This window comes from Neocloeon triangulifer, unplaced genomic scaffold (assembly GCF_031216515.1).
Source record: "Neocloeon triangulifer isolate White Clay Creek 2 clone unplaced genomic scaffold, ASM3121651v1 ptg000001l, whole genome shotgun sequence".
In the NCBI taxonomy this organism is placed as follows: domain Eukaryota; kingdom Metazoa; phylum Arthropoda; class Insecta; order Ephemeroptera; family Baetidae; genus Neocloeon; species Neocloeon triangulifer.
This window is the reverse complement of record NW_026775544.1, coordinates 2,501,192-2,523,936: the sequence shown is the minus strand read 5'-3', so window position 1 is coordinate 2,523,936 and position 22,745 is coordinate 2,501,192. Positions and strand designations below refer to the sequence as shown.

Genomic DNA, 22,745 nt, shown 5'->3' with positions numbered 1-22,745 from the left:
GATTTAACTCAACCAACCATGTAATTTGTGGTTTCGGGAATCCAGATACTTTGAGCTCAAGCATAGCCGAGCTTCCCAAGTTGGCGTGGGCAATCTTGTTCTCGGTGGTGATAATCGGCTTTTCCGGCTCTCTGTGCAGCTGTTTGATGGATCCCTCAACAGTGAGTTCAGCACTGCAGGAAATTCTTCCAGAGGAAGTTGAAGCGACGCAAGTGTAAAGACCAGCGTCCTCTGGCTTGACGTGCTGGAAGAGGAGGGCCAAAGAGTCCTCGTCGTCCTGATTTGAAGAAAAAAATGAATAAATATACGTTTTTATAATTTGTTATTTCTTACCCTGAATTGAACCTTGAATCTCTCTTGGGGATCAAATGGCTGACCATCACGCAGCCACTTGAACTCGGCACTTTCTCCTGGTGGACCTTGAGCAAGTCCTTTGAAGACATCCTTGTCGGCTAAGAAAATATAATTTTTATTCAAAATCCTCTTACTTTTTATTTATCAACCAAATCTTACCGACAACCTTCACGTTGGCCTCGCACTTGTCTTCACCGTATTTGTTCATCACGGAGCAAGAGTATTTGCCAGCATCGCCTGGTCCCACCATGGGCACAACAAGCTCATAATAGCCGGTGTCGGCTCTTTCATCAACAATCTTGACGCGCTGGTTGTCAGGAGTAATGAGAATGTCATCTTTGTAGCTGAACAATTTTGTAATTAAAACTCCTTTCATATTATTGATTAAAATCACTCACAAATTGATAGCTGGCTGAGGGTCGCCTTTGGACTTGATCAAGAACCTAAGATAGGTCTCTTCTAGCACTTCGGTGTCCTTGAATCTGACCAGGATCTGAGCGCCCTTCTCCTCGGCACGCTTGTCCTTCTCCTCTTGTGTCACTGAAGTTTTTGATAAATTAAAATTTGATTCAATTTAATTTTTAATTCGCTCACTCTCTTGCACCAAGAGGTATGCAGAGCAGCTGGCTGAGCTCTCGCTGTTGGAGGCCTTGGCGGTGTAGGTGCCAGTGTCGGTTGTGCGGCAGTTGAGCATGGTCAGGACAAACTTGGTGTTGTTTTGCTCAACAGTCTTGGTCACACGATCAGCCAGTTCATCGTCCATAGGCTTGTTGTCCTTGAGCCACGTGATAAACACGGGGTATTGGCTGGGCATGACTGTGCATTCAAACCTGGTTGTCTCACCGGCTATAATTAAAAAAATCACAATTAAATATTAGAATTAAAATTATTTAAGAAGTATTAAAATTAACATTTTATAAATAAAATGATGATATAGCTATTAAGAGTTTGATTTACCCAATTAATATTAATAAATGTCTTAAAGAGATCCAGTTTATGCATTTCCTTACATTTTATTTAATTTAATAAAAAAATAAGCAATATAAATAATAAATATTAATGTCTTATTAAAATATATTTATTTTAATATAATTGTACCTTTTTCATTTTAATTTTGGAATATTAATATTTTAATTGACGTTATAAATATTATGGTGTTTTAATTTTTTAGGTTCAATTAACATTTAAAATTAAATATGTACTTTTTAATTTATTTTTACCTTCAAAAATTTTAGCCATTATTTGCAGTTTAATTTAAAAGTATGCGAAAAAAATAAATATGTATTTAAAAACTTACGCTCGCAAGAGAATGGCTCGATAGTTTTGGTAAAACGAGGCCTCGTGGGCTCTCTGATGGGCGTCTGGGGCGCCGAGCTTGGCGTCGAAGGGTTCGATTCATTGATGGACAAGTTAACGTTAAGACTAAGGTCAGGCTTCTCGTCGCCTCCAGCTCCGACGCCCGCGACGGGCACCTGAGATGCTGAAAAATTTTTTGTTTAAATTTTCTTCTTCATTTTATAGGATTTCTTACGGGGTGGGGGGTAAGTGACTGTGACGGTTTCAGACATGTTGGCTGCTTCGTCAGGTGTCGGCACTCGGAAGTCGGTCGGTAGTTCGGGAACAAGACCTCCCTCGACAGGCGGTTGACCTTCGACAGGTGGTTGTGCTTCGGCAGGTGGTGCTGCTTCTTCTGCGGGCTTTTCTTCGGGCTGCGGGGTTTTCGATTTTGCTCGCGGTTTGGGCTTCGGCTTGGTGGCTTCGTCGAAAGCCGCCTGCGCTTCTCTCTTTTTCTTTTCTCGCTCTTGCTCCGCTAGGATCTTTTTGTAGAGCTTCTGGGTGGAGCTTTCTTCTTCTGCTGTCTCGCCGTCGGCAAGACCGTCAACCTTGAGGTCGTCGACGAAGTGCTCGTTGAGTGCAACTGCAAATAAAAATTAAGTAATAATTTTTTTTTTTAATAATAAAATTATGGGTTTTATACCAGAGTCCTCCTTAAAGGCCTTGATACACTCGATCCACTCTGGTTTCGATTGCGGTCCGTGCGCCTTGAGCGTGAGCGGGTACCTCGGATGTGTGAAGGCGTTCTTGTGGATCAACTGGAAGGTCAGAGGGTCCTCCTCGTCGTCTACGACTTCGCAGTCAGGAAGCTGCAAGAAGTGAAATTTACATCACTCTCGACGTCGATGCTGGAAGGCTCCTTCGTGTTGTTTAGAAAGAAGTTAGTGGTTCGGCTGGCGAGAAGCCAAACACCCCCTCCGCATTCTGAACCCAGGCGGCTGAAAATACTCTCAGCAGTGTTCCGTCTCCTCTAATGCAATGATCGGCTCCGATATACAAAAGAAATCAAAGGGAATAATAGTCCCCCCGTGAGCGTATTTTGGCGAGACGCAAAGAATCCGATGATTGAGGTCTTTCTATTTTGTTTGAATTTTCGCCTGGCGGGTTCCGAAGGCAGAAAAAAATTTGTCTATCCCACTTTAAAATATTTTTCAAGGTCATCAATTGGATTAAAAAGTAATTAATTTAATTAATCAACATGTAAAATAAAACGATCGACAGAGAATTGAATTTTAATGTTAACTTTCTAGTATGAAAATTAAGAAGAAAAAAATGACCAAATTTAAATGGGCCAAATAAATATAGACACGTCCAGTGCATCATTTCTTTATGCAGCTGGCCTGATAAAAATGTAGGACGTGGTCCAGTACCACCAATATTGAGACTCGTGACCCCAACCCACAAAAACGAGTGCCAAAAATTCGAAAAATGCACTTTACCTTGATAATGTCCTTAAGGATGAAAATTGACCTATCGTCGGAGATCCGCTTAACTTTGCAAACAAGTATTCGGGATTTGAAGAGGAAAAGATATCTCTCCTTGGAGCACTTTTTCGCGTCGGTTACGGTGAACCACTCCTGCAGGGCAAAATTAAATGAGGATTACAGATATTGTTAACTTAAATTTGCTCCTTATTGAGCAAAGCTTTTATTATTTAGGGAAAAAATGTTAAGTAAAATTTCTATATTTACTTTTTTTAAAATTTAAAATTAAAAAATTATATACAATTATACTTCTGATGAATTAGTGGACTTATTTTAATTAAAATAACTTAAAATTTGAGCTTATTCACTTTTATGTAAATTATTAGAACTTTTTAGTGTAAAAATTATTAGTACTTACGTGAGCGAGAAGACGGCCTAGTTTATGGATGCTCCCCTTGTATCCTTCAATGCTATTGATGAACTTTAAATCGTTGGCCTTCGTGGGGATACCATACATAAAATCAACAGCCCGCTCGAGATCTTTAGTCCCTTCTTTGATAAGCGCTGTGTACTTGATAAGTTCCTGAAACGCAACACGGATTTTGTGAGTGAAACCCGCAAGTTTCGCAACTCGGACGAAAGTGAAAATTTATCTCGCGGGGGCTTTTAACGTGCATCTCAAAAATAGCCCCTGCTAAATATTAAGAAATTGCGATTGGACGCCCTCCAGTCGGCGCCGCTATAAATAAGTGCCGTCAATACACTCCTACGAAGGGTGCGAAATGCCGGCTGGACAAATTAAAACTGACACCAGCGGCTTTTTTAATTAGACCGAGGTCAAAAAAGTCGAGGCGGAATGACATTAAAGTGAACTCCTCCCTTGCGAAATTCCGTGCGAAATTAAATTTTCTCAAATTAATTCTCGTGTTGGACGCGGGACCGTCCGAGCTAAAATTGTTTCGCCAACACACAACAGCACTCAAAAAATTGTGAAATCACCTTAAGTAAAAGTTGGTAGTCGTGGATGCGTTGAATGGGAAGTTTCAGGTGCTCGGATATAGTTTTGTCGTCCCCTAGCTGATTTGCGTGGTCCTGAAATCAAAGAGAAAAATGCAAGTAATATTTTTTTATTGAAACTTTTTTACAAAGGTTAATTGCCTTTGAATTAAATTTATAATATGTCATTGGTTGTTACTTATGCACATTTCAAGTCTCTCGCACTCCCTTAATCGCGGATCTTTTATGGCTCACAATTACAGGGGAGGTGACTTTTCTTTTTTCAAAAATTTTTTAAGTAAAATTTATGAAATAACATCAGTTTTAGAATGTATAAAATAGACAAAGTTCAATTAAAAAAATTTTACTATAAATAAAAAATAAATTTAATTAGAAATACATTCCCTATAGACAAATATTGAAAATCTAATTCTTTTTTTTAAATAATGAAGTTTTGAGAGATATTATATACTATGTAAAATTATCCACAATTATGAGTTACGTTTGAAAGTTTATTTGGCCCCTGCCTTTGCAAGACTTGAGGATTTTGCACAGATTTAATTGTTGATCAAACAATAAACGTTCCATAAAATTAATAAAATATTAAATTTTCTGGTATATGTTTCATATTTTTTAATTAACAACCGCGGAAGTGTACTTTTGTTTTGAAATATTTAAAATTAACGTTAATAACGTTTTTAGCTTTCAAGTAAACACTAAATAAAAGATTTCGGAACAATTTAAATTGTTTATAATTCACTAAAATACATAATGTGCGTCAGCGGAATTCCATGTTGCGAAGAAACATCTTTGAATCTAAACTGTTTCTGCGTGTTGAAACTGCAAGATGCAGCAGTGTCTAGTCTTTTACATAATCGTGTTGAAAAACAAGCAAGCTCAGCGGCTAGCAAGACGTTATGTAAGTCGCTCCACTTTGGCATCCACAACGACAGCCGCCTTTGGCACGCTTTCGCACCGTATTTTCCCCTTTTATCAAAAATCAGTTCATTATAAATTATTGTTGGTCGGCTAGCCTCTTTTTTGCCATCAAAAGGGAGCCGGTGTTTTTGATGTTGGATTAAATGAGTCGGGTTTCATTAGACCCAAGTTAAATGATATTGCTCACGCGAGGAAGATAAATTTTTAGTAGACACTTAATCAAAATGTTATGGGACCGTAAATAAATAAAATTAATAAACTTACATTTTCTTGAAAAAAAAATCGTTCTTGTTCCCTCTATAAATAATAAGCTCTCCGAATTTTTCCAACATAAAGTATATTAAATTGCAAATTTAAGTAAACTTAATTTAAGAATATTTGCAATTTCTTCTCCTTGAAATAATTAACTTTAACAAATTATCAAAAGCATTTAAGCTGGCTTAGCACCTTTTAAATAATTATCACAGTTTTCCGGCCTCAAAATGGTTTAATTAATTCAATTGAAACCGTTTAAATTGTTTTAATAGTGATAACAAACAAATAAAACCTATTGTTATGTAAAATCTACATTTTTCAAAAGAAAAGAAAATTAAAACAAAAAACTGAATTTCGTTTGACACGGAGATCTGAAATAAAACGTCACTGTGGGAACAATGAGAAACACCAAAAAAAAAACTTTTGTAAGTATAACATCCCTTTTAAAATCAAAATAGAAATTTGGGATTCCCGTGTTTTCTTTTTAACTTTTCTGCTATTATTTCCTCATTATCCTTGAATTAAAATTTACGGAAATCCCTTTTTAAAAATCAACATTTTAATTAACTTCTGTAAACAAACATGATTTTGCACAATTTCAGTTCAGAAAACTTGTGAATTATTCAAATAAAAAGTGAAAAATAGATCTCGATTATCTCGACTCTCAGCCCAGTTGCTGGAAGAGGCAGTACATTTTGTCACTCCAGATTCTAACACAGCCAAAAAGCGACTAACCGCCTCCGTAATCCTCGGCACTGGAAGCCGAAAACCCCCCGGGGGAGGAATCTATTTTTACTGCACGCATATCAAAGTACCAAAGCACCTCCTGCGAGACATTTGAAAAGAAAAAAAGGCAAAGTCGAAAAACGCATTCAGCTGCTCGTCAACCTCCCGCAGTGGAGCGCAGACGAGGCACGTGAAAAATCCGGTGGAACGTAGAAAAAAAATTAACTCGTTTCATCTGGTGCAATTCTCACGATGAAGTACTCACTGACTGGCTAGAGACGAGAAATGGTGTTGGCGGCCTAGCTGCGGGGGTGGAGGGTCGCGGCGCACATGATTCTTATCAGCACTTGCGCCGAGTCGCGACAGAAGAAAGACTCTGGAGGTGCAGCGGATGCGAAGAAGAAGTTTAGAAATGTGGTCCTTCGGTTAGCGCGACCCCTCGCCCGTATTAGCAACGAAATCTATTTTCGAAACTTCGCTCTCTCGTGCTATCTGCCCGCCGTCTCTCTTTCACTCGCGAGTTAGTGCGTGAAAGAGAAAGAGAGGAGGCGCAGCGCAGAGAAATCCTAGAACCTTCAGCCACGTTTCTTTTCACGCCTCTATTTTCCGCCAACTCATTTAATTTAAATAGAAATTTGAAAATCAGTAATTATCTATTAAAAATTAAAAGTTGATCCGGTTAATAAAATATTAAATGCATAATTTTAAAGAATTATTCTTGCTTGATTTTATTTAGATAGTTGATCACTCTTTGGCACTCAGTTCTGCCTGACATTCAGAGTTTGGCAGTTTTTAAAGTTGGCTTTGTTCATTGGGCTCAAATTGACAACAAGCTCAGCTTGGCTGCTATTTATTTGTGAGTTTAAGACTCAGCAAACAAAAACTCTATTAAAATGCTCTTTTAGAACAAATTCTTTCCATTTTTGTTTTAAGTGTACTCTCATGATAATATTCTAAGTTAAAAAAATTTTATTTTGTGTGACGTTTATCTAAAAACATGTTTTTACAGATTTTTTAATTTTTTATATTTAAAAAATTAAAAAAATGCATCACAACAAATAAATTCTATTTTTTTTTCTTTACCGAAAGAGGTTTTCTTTTCTCTAAAAAAAAAAAATGAAACCAATTTTCTCAGCCAGAAAGATTCTTGCTCATCATTTATCAGGATTCTCTTATTCAGTGCCACCTTTTTAACAAGACAATATTGCTTGTTGCTTTTTTTATTCTTGAAATTAGAAAAAAAAGTCGCCTTGTACGTTACTGCTCAAATCAAAATTGATAAAAAACGAAATCCCTATTTATAAATGTTCAATTTATTCAAATTAAATGGTGCGTTAAATATTTTATATTTATTTACTCTAAAAAAATCAATGTTTTTGTTGGAAAACTTGATTCTTCAAATATGAAATCTCTATCTACACAGAGTGTTGATAATAAAATTGGCATCAATTCGATTGATTCAAGCAGCAAATCTTCAAAGTTCCATAATGTCAACAGAAAGCACCTCTCAAAATAAACAATTTTCAGACGGACTGGAAACACTTGATTATTTCTGTCTCTGCGGTTTGCCACTTTCAAGGCCTAGCTCCGAAACCGCAAAACTATTTGTCGCGCGACTCCCACGCCAATCTTCATGTTTGTTCTCCATTAGCGTTACCGTTAGTTGAGTCAGCGAGCTGCTCTTTTCTATTTCGCGATTATGAACAGCAAGTCGGTGATTCACAAAAATACGCGCGATGCTATTTCCAGTGCTGCACATTCGCGTGCTGAACGAAAAGTGTTAATCCGCGCCCCACGGCGGCTCACTGGACACCTACGAGGCTCTACACCAGCGCCGCCAAATTTAATTTTCGCAATAATTGGCAAAAGGTTTAATTACTCACTGCGAAGTACTCCTTGGCCTCTTCGTTTTCCTCGATGAACTCTTGCGCCGCTGGTTCATCTCGGCAGTAATCTACGTGTAGGTCAAAGTCACGCTCCTAAAATATTATAAAATTTTTTATTTACTTGAATTTAATTTATATTTCAAGATTTGTTCGAATAAGATTAAATTTGAATTAAATTATAGTTAATAAGATCGAATTTTAGACATTATGTTATTTTTATTATTCTAAATTAAATTTACTTACCAGTCTGCAAATAGCCTTTCCAATCATTTTGGGCTCATTGGCGTAGTACTTAATTCCTTCGTAAAAAACTCTGAAAGTTCAAAACAAAAGTTACATTATTTTGTATTATAGTATCAATTAAGAACAAGGCAATGAAAGATAAAATTTTGGTGGAAATTTAAATAAAGTGAAATAAATCCATATTTCAATGATGTAATAAAGAGAAAAAAGTTAAAGAAGATATGACAATTTTATCCTGATTTACATTAATTTTAAAAACAATATTTGCATTGTTCCTTCAAAATTGATTGAATTGAATTCAATGCATAAAAAATTGAATCTAGTTAAAAATTAAATTACAAAATGATCAGTTCTTACGTGTTGTGGAATTCTGCGATTTTCTTATAATTTGAAAAGATGACGTCTCTATTCTCCTTGACGCACTGGGGCACGTCGGTGCCCAGGTCGACAGGCTTGATGTAATTGTCCACCACGTAGTTGAGATCACGGCCCAGTTCCTGCTCAGTATCAATCAGCTCTTTGATGATGGCACTGAAAATCAACTGTTATTCCAAGACAGAACATGTGTAAACTTGAAAAAGCGTTACTTCCGCATGGCCAGGGGGTCATCGCAATCGACCTCGGGCTCGCCGTCGCCGCGCCTCAGCACGCTGTGCGGCACAAAGCCCACGCCCCCGACTATTCGCCGCTTGGCCAGCCATCTGAAATAAGCAAAGACAAATTTGATTAAAATCTAATTGTTCCGAAAAAGTAAAAATTGAAATGAACCTAAATTATACATTATCTTGTTGACATATTTTCTCTAATCAATTGTTAATAATTTCGATTTCATTTTTTATGAAAGAAAATAAATTAAATTGATTAGTAAAATTTAAAAAAAAATGATTTATAAAGCATCTTTATTTATTATAAAAATTTATCCTTCCTTTTTTATGATTATTGTTATTTATACATGCAGTCCCAAATTTAGTTGATATGGAGGCAATCTCTAAACCTAAACTAAAATAACTTGCGCAAATATTGGAGTAAAAACGCATAATTAATAAAAACACATTTCGAAAAACCATGAATTTAAAATGCACAGCTCGTGAAGAAACTTAAGTTAAAATAATACTAAAATACGTAATTGTAGATTTTATATAAAATAGTTTCTTGGGCCCAAAATTTAAGTAAATAGTTCAGTTTACTTTATACAAAGTGCAAAAATTAAAGCTGCTGAATAATGCTGTCAATGAACTCCTGTTGATGCAAGTGAAGCAACTTGATTCAAAGAAAGAATTTCGAGAGCATTGCATCAACACTTGTCGGTTGGACGGCGGCCTGCAGCCCAAATGCGTCGTTTCTCTTCCTCTCCCAACTTTTTGAATTCCCTCTTGAATTTCTCAACCAACCCTACCGTGTAATTGCCGCGAGTTCAATTAGCCGTCAATTGCTTTTAATGTGGTTTATCTCATCTTTGGCCGGTGGCCGTCCAAGGCAGCCAAGAGCCTGCCAGAAAACGCGTCTTTCGCGTCACGCATTGTGCCGAATTTAGCGCTGCTGACGCCTCTTCAAAACGGCGACACCGAAATCAATGCAAATTATGCCTCTTTGCATTCTTCGGAAAGAGCGCTGACAAGCAAGTGATGTCGCCAGAAACCATTTTTCACTGGAGACGCACAAGTAAACACCAGTGAAAGTTGGTGCGTGTGGTCTGGTCTGTCTTTTGTTTATCTTTCTCTGCCGCCATAAAAATAATGAATGGATGAGCAAGAAGCAGGAAAATATTCCAAAATATTTTTTATAATTGCATCTAGAAAACATTTTAATTTGGAGTCCAAACGAGCACCAAATTTTAAAAGTTGAATCAAAAATTAATCACAACTTTAAACTTTTTTAATTATTATTTTTCTTTAAAAAACAAAATTAAAATACTAAGTTAGAAGTAAGAGTCGAAGTAAAAATAATAAAATCTTTAATTTTTTTCTTCCAGAAAGTAAATTATATTTTTTATTTAAATAAAATCAATAATAAGTATTTAAAATTCTGGATTCTTTTGCTTAAAAATTTAATATTTACAAAAATGTTCTTTCCAGGAACTCTCTGGAAATCTGGAGGCGTTTGAATGCCGGTTGGGCGGACTGCCTACTTTCACTTTTTGCAGGCGCGCTCACTGCGAAGAGCGAGAGTCTTTACATAAAACCAGCTCACGCTCAAGTGGCTTTCAAACTCGTAAATAATCCCGCACGTCCAGCTAAACGCTGAATTTATAGCTCCCGCTTTTGGCGACGTACATTAGATTAATGAACGGTAATTTATATTTGGGATAATGGGGCGCATTACTTGGATTATTTTCGGAGCCATTATTATGGTTGCAAAAAATTGAAGAATGCAAGTGACGCGGCAAAGACACTAAATTAGATTCAGTCCAACACTGCCGAAACAGTAAAAAAGTGGCCATATAATATAATATTATAATTTTTGTATAAGTTAGGTTCCAGAATATAAGAATGTAACATAAAAATTAATGAATTTGTTTTTAATAAAAAAAGCTCAAAGATAAAAAAAAATGTTCATACCAGAAATCTGAGCATAACTTGGAAAAGAAAATTCCTGGCAATATACTGACACAAATCGGAAACACCAGAATCTTTGAAATAAAATGTTCCTTCAATTTGGATTGGGATATTAAAAATTTATAAAGTCCCGCGATCCTTTGCCTCATTTTCAATCAAATATGCCATTAACCCACTGATCTAATAACGTATTATAATAAGTGCATCCAGGAATTACAACTGCGTGGCTCCTTGTTTATAGAAAATAAAGTAGAATATTATGAAATGACCTCGGTTACCTCAACTAGAAATCAAATAATAATAATAATATTAAATATTTATAATAATAGCTAATAGATGGTTTTATTAGAATGATTGGTGGACTTTTTACATATCTTTACTGTATAGCGGTTGAAAAATACTGTTTATGATAATAAAATCATTTTTTTCCAGTACAAAATGAAGCTTATAAAAACTCTAATTTTTACTTTTTCTGAATTGAAATTTGTGTTTTTCTTTAATTTGTCCTTTATTTACACTTTTTTCACCATCAAAGTGTACCATTTTTTTAAATAAATAAATCAGCCAAATCCCATCATTGGGAGTAACATTTAATTTTAATAAAGGTAACGATCTGTATTTAATTAAAAAAAAGTTAGTTCAAAGTGAAGATATTTGATTTTATTAATTATTGGCAATTGATGACTACCCTCTGAATCTCTAGTTCAGTGCTTGGTCCAAACAAAATATAATTTTTTTTAAGTGAATCCTCCTCTTGTGTACTTTAAAAAAATCATTACAGTATTGATAATATTAAAAAAATCAAGCTTGTTAGTTAATTACTACATATTAAATGATAATAATTTTAAATTTTGATTCATTTTTGAAAAGAAATATATATACCACAATAATAATAAATCAGAAAGCTGAAATAGATCTCTAATTTAAAATAAATCTTACATTATTTTTTACATGAACTAATTAGCAAGTTCATGTTTCCATTTGTTACTTTGGTTGAAAGTTTTACCAAAGAAACGTGTAAGTTTTGGCCGTCGTAAATTGGTTAGGTCGTAGGTTTCGGAAATTTAGTGCAGTGCTGGACTGGGTTATGCATCACTTTGATGTCGGGCGGCGGCGGCACGTTGGTGCATGCACGGCGGCGGCGACGACGGTGTGCTACAAATTCTTGTTTGTGTCGAAATGACACGCGGCCGAGTGCCAGTTTTAATGAGCCGTTGCTCAAATCGCACCACTTTTGATCCGATTGCGCCTCCAAGGGAAAAACGAAAACTAATCGCGCCGACATTCTGAAAAACGGCCACAATTGCGAGGAAAAATGGCCGCGATTAACGTGCAGAACGGGAATTTTGAATGCGCGCGGCCGTGCGATATTTCACACGGCTAAGTAAGTGCTGGGTTGGTGCCAGGTCATTTGTCACCTACGCCTGCCGCTCACTCGCTCGCGACTTATAATAACCCCGACTTTTCTAAATGATCATTTCAAAGCTTTGTGCTAAACTAATTTTTTGAGAGCTGCAGCCCGCGGAGTAAACTTTTAATCTTCGAATGGACTGTAAAAATCGCTTAAAAGTTAATTTATCGCCCGTTAAAGCACAAAGGAGAATGGAATTCTTTTTTGCTAATGCTACATTTTTTAAGCTAAAAGATTAATGATAATTCAGAAACAGGACAGGTGCTGATTGTGAGCTCAAGAGGAGAGGAAAGCGGCACTTTGCGTTTTCCAAAATTATTTTATTTTTATTTTTGTTCTTTGTCCAAATGTTACAATTTAACATTGAAAGGAAAACATTGTTGGAAGGGAAAATTATTATTATTATTTTTTTTTTTTGACAAAAAACAACCCTCACTTAAACTTCCAAGATGAAAAAAACCATCGGTTGTGACTTCTCAAAAGTTTATACAAAAATAAAGAATTTTTTTATTTCATATAAAGTACTTTAATTTGATTTAAATTTTTTTAACGAAAATATCAAATATATAAAAGAAATTCATTATTTCTAATTATTTCCAAGGAAAATATTATGTATTTTTAACATTTGAAATGAAGTTTGCTGAATTTACTCCTATCTTAAAATTTAGGAAAATCGATGCAAAATGTTTAGAATTGTGCAGAAATTTGCCCTTTTGTGACCTTTTGCCAACTGAAAGGCCTAATTCGTTATAATTCCAATGCATATTTGGTTCCAATCTATTAGAAACTGTTTCGTTAGAGGTTATTTCCTCGTGCTTGTACCTTGACCTTTTGATTGAACTCTTTCAGGAAATTTATCAAAAGAAATTTGTCTCCTCCAAATTTGTGTATCGCTAATATCGCTCACCTGTTTGTGATCCACATTTTTAATCAATTTTGTCAGGAAGCACCACTTTCCTCCTTGAGCAGACACATTCACTTAGAAAAAGGGCCAATTCGCACAAATCACTGCCGAGCGGGGACTGAGTGGCTCGCACTGTCAACCGTGCCCAATCGTTCGTGCAATGTGCAATTGTCTGATTGGTGGAGGGGCGAATGAAATGAGTGAGTGATGCATGCCTCAATCACTGTCCCCTCGAGAGCTAATTCGGGCCCGCAATCAAAGACCCCGCTGACGACATGAATCACAGCCTTCGACTCTTTTCGACTCACCTGATTTCCGTGGTCGTTGCTGTCGCCGTCGAGGCCAAAGCTTCGCTCTTTTGCTTCGAGTGGTTCCTCTTGGGCCGGATGGCCATTTTGTGGCGGGCGGCCGATGTGTCCAGCAGACCGGACGACTCGAGGCCTTCTTCCAGACGCGGCTTCCTTTGAGCAAAAATTTTCAAATTTTATAATTAGAAGGGTTTAAATTCGGAAAATCATTATTGTGTAGTTCAGATTCTGATTCAACTTTGCATGACAATTAAATTTTTTCTACAAACTTTTTCTGGACGAAAATTAACAATGTAATTAACTTTCCTGAGCGGTGCAACCTTTTGCATTGTTCTTAAAATTAATGGTAAAGTTAAAATTTTATCAATTTTTTCTTCCCAAAACTGATATTTTAAAACAGGTTTGAATATAAAGAAACAAAGACGAAATTGTGGCTTTATGAAAGTTTCCTGAGTTTCCACTCCATTCAATCTTGCAAAACGTCACTTTTGTGAGGGACAGCAAGCGGTTGATTCTGGGGATCAGTGGAAAATGACACTTTACGTTTCTAGTAATCGCATGAGTCAGGCCATTGGCAATCACTTTCAGCACTCCTTTCGCGAGCAAAATAAAAAGAAAGGGCCGCTTATTTTGGTGACAGCCGCTTCTAAGTTTAAGTTGATTGGCATGCGAAGTTCCTTTGCTGCAAATTGAAATGTGCCAGCCAACAGCAGTGACGACGACCAGAATCAACCGCGGCAATAAAAGCCAAGTAAAACTTTTACTAAGCAAGGAATTTTTAAATTACTTCTAATTCTTTCAAATTTATTTCAATTTAGTAGAGTGTGCACGCGATCATCCCTAAGGAAATTTTTATTGTTAAAATTTAAAATTTACTGTTCATTTTTCAGTTGTCTAGAGTTTATGATAGAAAAATATATTTTTTAACGTTTCTTTTTTAATCGAATTTTAACTTAATTCATTATAAACTAATTAGGAAGTTGACATTTAATTTAATAAAATTCTGAAGTCTGTAATTATTTTGCTGTTCAGTCACTTGCAATTTGCACTGCATATAATTAAAAATTATCTTCAGAATGGAGAAAAGGAACACACAAGCAAGATTCTTTCCCGTTTTTTGCCACCAATTCTATCTAATCAGTGAATTCCCTATAATTAAAAATGCTATATAATTAAAAAATGGATTAATATTTTAAATAAACTCACTGGTCAAATAAACAAAAATAATAATAAAAGATGAAACAAATAATTAAATTTACCATTATATATTGCAAAGTTTATTTTTGTCATTTTGTTTGAAGAGATTGACACTCGAGGAGATGATCATGGAGATGAAGATATCGGGCTTTTCCATTTATTCGTCATATTTAACATTAATTTTGATTAATGTCTAACTTACTCACCAATTTTATATTTTCAAATTTTCAATTATCCGTAAATCAAAAGGAATTTTTTGTTATGGAACGATAAACTTTTTTACCATGATGCAATATTTTAATATTAAATTTATTTTATAGAGAAACTAGAGGAACAACCTATTTTTTTAACTTTAATTGGTCTTGATCAATAAATCCCTTCCAATCATTGTATTACAGATCCAATCAAAGGTAATTCATATTGAGTCGCCAAAGAGCCCTGCCACGTTGAAGACGAACGAACTGTGGCACTAATTGCTCAAACACAAGTTTTACATGGTCTAATTACCGCTAGTCCATTTAGTCACAGAACAAATAGAGCGCGACTGATTTTGGTTGTAAGTACATGCAGCGCGATTTGCAATGTCGCGGTCGCTCATCTCGATTATTTGTTTACTGGCGATGCACCCGGGTTGCGCCACGGTGCAATCATTGCCAGTCGATTCGTGAACAGAAAAGTGGTGAAATCGCTCTGTCGGCGGCCCAAAGTTCGATCAGATTGCTCCCCATGCGCGAGAGCTATTCTCAGGCCGCATTCCGTCGCGCATTTTAAATTTACAGCACTGACTAAAATACGCCGCGCGCGACCACGCTTTTGCATTTTTCTGCACACATCAAAACACCTGCTGAAGTTGCGCGGCGGCGACGGAATTTTGATGCGACGCTTTGGAAACGCGTTACTCATCACCCGAACATTCGCGAGATTTTGCTTTACATGATTGGGGTGCGCGGCTTTGAAGCTTTGAACTCAAAAAGGGAGATCTATGTGAAATAAAAAAGAATATTGTAGCGCTCATCAAAATAAATTTGACATTAAAAATGTCTGATCTTTTTTAGTTACAATTGTGTTTATTACGTTTTTTAGGTAATTATGCAGTCAATAAATTATTAATACATGTATTTTACATTAAGACAGAAGAAAAATTATGTTTTTTTTTTGGCAACTTTTTATATCCAAAGACGGAAAAGTCTCAAGTAAATTCATTTTTAACTACAACAAAAAATTATTTTTCCAAAGTAAATATTTTTATTCCATGTGGAAGCCAACATTAATTTATAATGTTTTAATTTTTTTTTATTTTTTTTTATAAAATTTATAAGGGCATTGGTTTTTAAAGAAGGCTTTTTTCCTTCAAAAATGATTTCTTTGAATTTGTTTCCAATGAAATTGTTCTAACCAACAGATTCAAGTAGCAACAATATGAAATGGAAAGTTTCTGCAAGTAAAAATTTATCAAAGTGTCCTAGATTGAATAAAGTTTTGTAAATTTAATATTCCATTAAAAGCAAAAAAAAATTATATATTATTACTAGTGGTTTTTATTTAAATGAGAGTGACAAAATTCGCATATACCAATTTAGAGAAGAAGGAAATTAAAACCAGTTTAATCATCATTGCGTTTTTCCCATTAAAAATTTATTTACTCAATTAGTGATAATTTTTCTTTTTAAATAATTTTATTTCCATTTTCCGATTTTAAGCAGTTTTCTTTTTCTTTCTTTTTTATTCTAATTTTAGAACAGAGAAAATATTCATGCATATTATCGTCGTATTAATAAGTAAAATGGCTCAACGTTTTGACACTTTTCACATTCTCTCACTTGAAATTACGTTTTATTGTAACTTCCGTCTGCATTTAGGTTAACCCAAATTAATTATTTGAGATTTGTTGGCTTTCAAAGTTTAATGTGCGCCGAAAGTGTCTAAAACGAAGTTGCTCTCCACTTAAGTTGCGGCTATTTTTGCGTTCAACACGCTGTCGTCAGGCTGCATGTGTGTGTGCGCGCGTATCTCGCAAGATGTAATCGCGCCGAAAAACACATGTTCACGGAAAACAAAGCCAAGATAAATAGAGACTAGGCTGTTTGCGAGAGAAGAGTGTGGTACGCTGTTCACTTACTTTGCAGAAGGGTCGTAGTCATTATAGTCGAGAATCTCGACAATATCTCCAGCCTTGAGGCTGAGTCCGTTCTCATCCTCGGCCTCGTAGTCACAAATTGCCACGTACCAGTCGACTGACTCGCACGAGGACGCCTGTCAGACAAAAATTAAATTAAGCACATTGCTCCGGCACTCTTGTCACTCAACACACGTCAAAAACTGAAAAGAAAACAAAACCAAAAATAAATTCTCGGAAAAAATTAATTTAGTATTGAATTTCTAAATTTTGAAATATTTTGCACCCCTCAGAAATTAATCAAAGTTGGTGCTTCTAAATTTAACCTGCTAATTACTGTCATGCAAAGCAAACACATTCACCCATTCTGCGTCACGTACGGACTAGATTGAGAGGGCGTGTTTCCTCGCTCGGGCCAGACAATTTTTTGCGAAGCTGGGGCTGGTGCGAATTCAATCAAAGAAAAAATATATCGATCACAATAATTGTCAGTTTTACAGCCTATTTCAATTTTTAGCACTAAACACGAGTCAGTCTAAGACGATCACTTAGCATTTCGAGGGTTGAGAGTTCACGTGAGGCGGTGCTTCTGCTCAGCCTGCAATCAGCAGCACTAAAGGCACTATGAGTACATTCTCGCACGTAAACATCTCACTTCGATGTAGAGAAGTTTTGCGATGTTCGTGTTCGTCGCGTTTGTAGATTATCAAGTGGCAAATACTTTTGCTTAAATATTTGTTACAAAAGCAGTGTTAATTATTTTCAAGTCTTCGATATGCATTTTGTGTGCGTGTTACAAATTGAGCGTAGTTTAGTGTGTTATTATTTTTTGTGCTTTTTCTTTACACGATTAGTACTTGGATTTTAAATATTTCAATAGAAATATTTCAACTCTGTGATTTACAAATATTTTTAAATTTAAATGTATTAAAACTTAAACATTCCATTTGTAAAATTAATTCTCTATATACTAAGTTTAATATTAGTTGATTACAATTTTCTCACTCTGCGTAATTTTACCTCCTCCAAAGTAGTATTGTCTTGGCTCAGAATTGTGTTAGAATCATAAATTGGTGTGCAGGAGTCTGAGAGGAGGTCATTTATCTCCGGTGGCAGCTCCGCAGCGTGCACCCACGTGGACGCCAGGCCCTCGGTGTAGATGGAGAACTTTTGTAAGGCGATCGGCTTGTCTATGTTGAGTGCCGAGAAGACGTCCATGGCGTCGTAATTTTTGACACCGTTCTCGTCAATCAAGGTGTAGCTGGCCCGGCCCGTGAGAACGTCTCTGGAGCTTTCCTTCGGGATGACGGTCTGGTTTTTGTCCTTCAGGATGACACACGAGTGGTCGTAGGCGAAGCGTCTTTCGGGCTGGGCGGCCAGGAGGATGCGGTTCAGCAACTTCATCGGTTTCTGGCAGTCAACAAAGGCGTGGAACAACGAGTAGGGAATATCTTTGGAACTGGTGATTCTGCGAGGAACGCGGCTGATGATTTCGTCATCAAAGGCAGAGTTGAAGGAGCACGTGCTGTAGGTGTCGTCGTCGTCCTCGTAGGAGTCCTCCTCTTCTTGAACGGCCGTTAAAAGAGCCTCACTCTCACGAACCAGTTGCTTCAGCAATTTAGTATCCTCCTTTGGCACCGTTCCGCTCAAACCCGTCATAGCCTGAGCGTAGGCAGGCCTGGACTCGGCCAGTTTCTTCATAAGGGTGAGTCTTTGTAAAATCTCCAGGGCCGTTCTGTCCTTTGAAAGAAGATTGGCGATTCGCTCGTCTTGGAGAAGATAGAGTAGCTCGTCGGCGGCGTCGGCCAAACCAAGGGCCTGAGCCAAACTGACTGCCTGCAGAATCAGGTGCTTCAGGGTACTCTGGTCCTGCGAGTCTAGGATTTCGTGAATTTTGCGCTCGCTAGTCTCACGGACGGCTGAAACGATGGCTGACTGCAAGGTTTTTGTAGCCTCCTTCTCAGTGCTCACGCCTTCAACCTTGTCTGTAACCTTGGCCACAACCAGGTCAACGATGTCCGGGTCACCAATCGACAGCCGCCTGAATGCTTTACCAATGTCAGGGTGGTTCTTTTGCTTTCTGAGGACGGTATTGATTTTTTCCATTGTATCGTGCACGTTCTCCGTTTTGTTGGCGATATACCTGAGCACCTCGACCTTGTTCGCCACTGGTTTCTTCAAACCCTGCTGGACTGAACTGGAAATTGCCTCCAGGTTGGCTTCAGAGGAGACTACCTCGTAAAGGGCGCTGACCAAATAATCCGTGTACATTGCGTGCGAAATGCCGGTCGGCGGCAGGGCATCCTCAAGAACGGTGTTCATTTCCTGTACTGTCGCCTCGCCAGGGTTGACACTGTAGTCTTTGGAAGCAGTCAAAACGGCGGCAGTTACAGCAGATTCGATTATTTCAAAGGCGTGGTGTTGTGCAATGGACTCCGATCGCGCAATGGGTCTCTCAGATTGTTCCTCGCTTGCTTTTCCGTGTTTGATGTTATGCCCAAGTTCAGCCACCTTTTCAAGTACAAGAGAAATTTTTGCTTTCGCTTCCTCAGGCAGTTTCAGCCGGCCAGAAATTCTAGTTGCAATTTCTTGCAAATTTCTAGGAGTGACGTATACGTCCGGAAGGCTTTTTTGTGACAAAGTGATACCAGCCATTGCGAGTTGCTCCAGCATATGTTGATCAATAACTCCTCCGCTTTCCATGTTGGTGGTGCCTCTGTGCTCGATCAGTTGCAGCTCCTCAGGACTTACTTCAAAACTCTGCATTGCAAAATGTGGTGTTCCGTTTGGTGTCGACTCTAAGTCAGGTGCCACGAACCTAGGTCCTTCCTCAGTATCCACAACTCGCCCTGGCACAAAAGCTACACTTCCATTTTGATCTTCGATTACTCTGCCAGGTACAAAGTGTGGACCCTGAGTAGTTTCAACAACCCTTCCAGGTACAAATCTTGCTCCTTCTTCGGGGGTCAAAATTACCTGCCCTGGGATAAATGTAGGCCCGGCAGCTGTCTGTACAATTTGCCCAGGTACGAATTTTCCATCCACAACCTGGCCAGGTACAAACTGCCCGTCATCTAAGGTTTGTCCAGGTACGAATTTTGCGCCTTCCTTGTTTCTCACGAGCTGCCCTGGCACGAATTTTGTGCCCTCTGCCGTGCAAACCATTTGGCCAGCAACAAACTTTCCGTCCATCATCATACCTGGTACGAACCTTGGCTCGTCCTCCTCAGGGCACTTTACTAATTGCCCTGGAATGGTCCTTAAGATGCCGCTACTTGGCAAATCATGGCCTTCGGGGTAAAACTGAACTCCCCTTTCCATTTGTAACATGTGACCGTACACCACGTTGCTATCCTTTAAAAGCCCCTTAACCTTTCTGAATTTTTTGTCTTTTAGAGCCCGCTCTTTTTTACCATTCACAGCCGTGCCATTTTCCTTACTAATTTCTTCTGTGTGTTTTGCAGGCTTTACATGAACTGGGGTTGTTCCTTCAGGTGCCTCATCCCTGTGTACATATTTGACGCCCTTGTCGGTGACCACTTGCTCGTCAGGTATAAAAACTTCTTTTTCTCCATCTTTAAAAATTTGTCCCGGAATGAATTTGAGCTCCTTGTTAATTCCTGCAACAAAACCCTCTTCTTTCATAACGCACCCGGGAATGAGTGAAAGTTTTGCTGGAGTTTTCACGGTCAGGCCGGGCACGAAAATTCCATCGATCGTTTGTCCGGCCATGAATGCGCCATTGACCATTTTTCCGGGCACAAAACAAAACTTGCCCTCGCTGATTTCAATATATTTCCCCTGCAGCAGCTCGCCGTCCCAGACCAGCTCGATGACGTTGCCGGCCTCCATGTTTTTCTGAAGAACCAAAATATCTTTAAGGTTAGGCTGTTTTCCAAGTACATACTTAATTGAAAGACCGTTTTTCTCACTTTTCTCGTCCCGCTTTGCAACATCCCATACCGATTTCAGCACACCCGTGTCGAGTTCTCGCGACGTACTGCTGCGTCTGACACGCTTCGGCTCATCAGCGATTTCATTTGCGTCCGATTTTCGAGTGGGTGCCACTTGAGATGTTAATTTTGCATCATTATGTTCGGCAGTAATTTCAACCTCGGCCGGAGGGGCTTTCTTTTGCTTCTTCTTGTCAGGCGGTGGCGCTGGTTCTTCTGCCTTTTTTTCCGGCTCCGGCAGCGGCTGCTTCACTTCCTCTTTGCGCTTCTCTTCTTGCGCCTGCTCCACTTTGGGCGGCTCTTCAACTTTTTTCGGTGGAATTTTTTCCGGGTTTTCCAAACATTCTAATTTGCTCACTTCTGCCCTGATGGACTCGATGAACGCCTGCATGCCGCCGGCCGCAGGCTCGTCCACCTGCATTTCCTTTTCCGGCGCCGTTTTTACTTTTTTCTGCTCTACAGGACTCACTACGTTGGGCTTCTCTACGGGAACTGGCTGCGCGCTCGGTGCCAACTCTTGTTTGGCCGGCGTTGCATCACCGCCGCCGACAATCGGCTTTTCATCTTGCACCTTTGATATTTCAGCCGGCGTGGCTTTCGTTTGCTCCACCTGCTGCGCCACTAGCTTCTTCGGCTTCAGTCCCGGAATTGTGAATTTCTCCGGTAGGACCGGCGCCGGCTTTTTATTTGGCCCCTGGCCGTCCAACAGCGGCGTCGTGCCGTCCTCGGGCGCGGACACCGCTGCAGGTTGCGGCTGCATTTCGATCACCTTGACCGTGACCTGCCGACCCTCCTCGAATTTCAACGTGAATCTTTCATTCGTGTTCTGCAGCAGCAAATCGCAGACCTTTCCTTCGCGGACGGCGGCCTCGATGGTGGCCGGCAGGACGACGCCGCACTGCCTCTCCTCCAAAGTGTAAACATACTGGGCCACAATGGAATCGGGCAGCACCTCGTGACTCAAGAGTTCCTGCAGCAACGCCGGAGGGTTGTTTAGCACCGGCACGACGTACCTGAAGCCCGGGATGGGCTCGTGGGGCACCGCTTTGGGCGCCCCGGGGATGAAGTGGTGCTGCGGCTGGCCGACGGCCTTGCCTGTCACCGGACATGTGGCCGACGGCTTCTTCTTTCGTGGGCACAGGGGGATGGGGATGAACTGGTGCGAGGGCGGCAGACCCTGAGACTTGCCTGTGATGCGGCAGATTTTCTTGGCGTCGGCCGCCGAAATGGGCGGCAGCAGCGGGAAGTAGTTGGGCTTGGGCAGACCGCGGCTTTTACCCGTAATGCGGCAGTATTGGGACATGTCGGAATCGTAAGTTTATACAAAAATCATACAAAATAAAATGAGTGAGTGGAAAAATCAACACTGTCGATGAGATCCAAAGCACGAGCCTTAAGCGTGGGAAAGTCGGGGGCGGCTGTCAGAACTTGCTCATGTCGCGTTGTCCTGCTCCAGGTGAGCGCCAAAATATTCCCACGTGCTGCGATATTCCAAAGTAGGAATCAGCGAGCGGACTGCTTCTTCTGCCGAGCTGCCGCGCTCTTGCGCGCTTGGTGAGTGGCCAAATTTAGACCTCCCTCTCTCCTCACGCAGAGGGTGAGCCTTGGCGCTTCGAAGAAAAAGCCGCCTGGTCAGCGGCGAAAATCCAAATCGAATTCCTCGTCTCCTGCCCGAATCGCTCCAAGATGTCCCCGGGGGCGGCGGTTGTCCGGGGGCGACGCTGGCGGAAAAGCTTCTGAAATCGTCACTGTCCGGTGACTCACCGGGGCCACCTTGGCATTGTGTGCGATTTAAAAAAAAAATGCGAACGTCGGCCAAGTGAGCGAAATCGCAATCATTCTCTTCATCAAGCAGGCAGGAGACGATGACAGGAAGCGCGCGCAGAAAATAGATAAGGCGCGTCCGAAATAGCCAATGATGTTTATTTTATCAGACAAGTTGCCTTCATGTTTCTCTTGTCAGCAATATTTATGCTTGTCGCTACGTTCAACAAATCCTCGGCTGCTCTTGAATTTTATTTTTACCTCATTAGCTTTGCCTCTCTTTCTGTTTCTAAGCGCGTGGTGACGTCGAAAATCGACATTTGGTTTCTCGCCTTTGTGAAACGGCCAGAGGAAAAGAAGCGAGAAGAGAGAGCACTCT

At 39.2% G+C, this 22,745-nt stretch overlaps 1 protein-coding gene across 6 annotated transcripts in view; it reads right to left on the bottom strand.

Annotated features, from left to right (window-relative positions):
* Positions 1 to 22,745, bottom strand: part of LOC132201168 (obscurin) — a 40,751-nt gene that overhangs the window by 14,448 nt on the left and 3,558 nt on the right. For 2 of the 6 annotated variants that reach the window (XM_059627118.1, XM_059627127.1), the window contains exons 4-20: positions 16,653 to 16,786; positions 13,337 to 13,489; positions 8,746 to 8,859; positions 8,516 to 8,689; positions 8,159 to 8,228; positions 7,913 to 8,008; positions 4,113 to 4,205; positions 3,532 to 3,696; positions 3,129 to 3,266; positions 2,333 to 2,498; positions 1,886 to 2,272; positions 1,652 to 1,834; positions 949 to 1,200; positions 753 to 894; positions 514 to 698; positions 334 to 452; positions 18 to 277 (exon numbers count right to left, since the gene is read on the bottom strand). In XM_059627118.1, coding sequence (XP_059483101.1) covers positions 18 to 277; positions 334 to 452; positions 514 to 698; positions 753 to 894; positions 949 to 1,200; positions 1,652 to 1,834; positions 1,886 to 2,272; positions 2,333 to 2,498; positions 3,129 to 3,266; positions 3,532 to 3,696; positions 4,113 to 4,205; positions 7,913 to 8,008; positions 8,159 to 8,228; positions 8,516 to 8,689; positions 8,746 to 8,859; positions 13,337 to 13,489; positions 16,653 to 16,786 — 2,831 coding nt within the window. Of the gene's footprint in view, positions 1 to 17; positions 278 to 333; positions 453 to 513; positions 699 to 752; positions 895 to 948; positions 1,201 to 1,651; positions 1,835 to 1,885; positions 2,273 to 2,332; positions 2,499 to 3,128; positions 3,267 to 3,531; positions 3,697 to 4,112; positions 4,206 to 5,312; positions 5,332 to 6,294; positions 6,450 to 7,912; positions 8,009 to 8,158; positions 8,229 to 8,515; positions 8,690 to 8,745; positions 8,860 to 13,031; positions 13,191 to 13,336; positions 13,490 to 16,652; positions 16,787 to 17,029; positions 17,618 to 22,745 lie in introns of those variants that run through there. The other 4 variants (XM_059627136.1, XM_059627145.1, XM_059627152.1 and 1 more) reach the window with 4 other exon arrangements.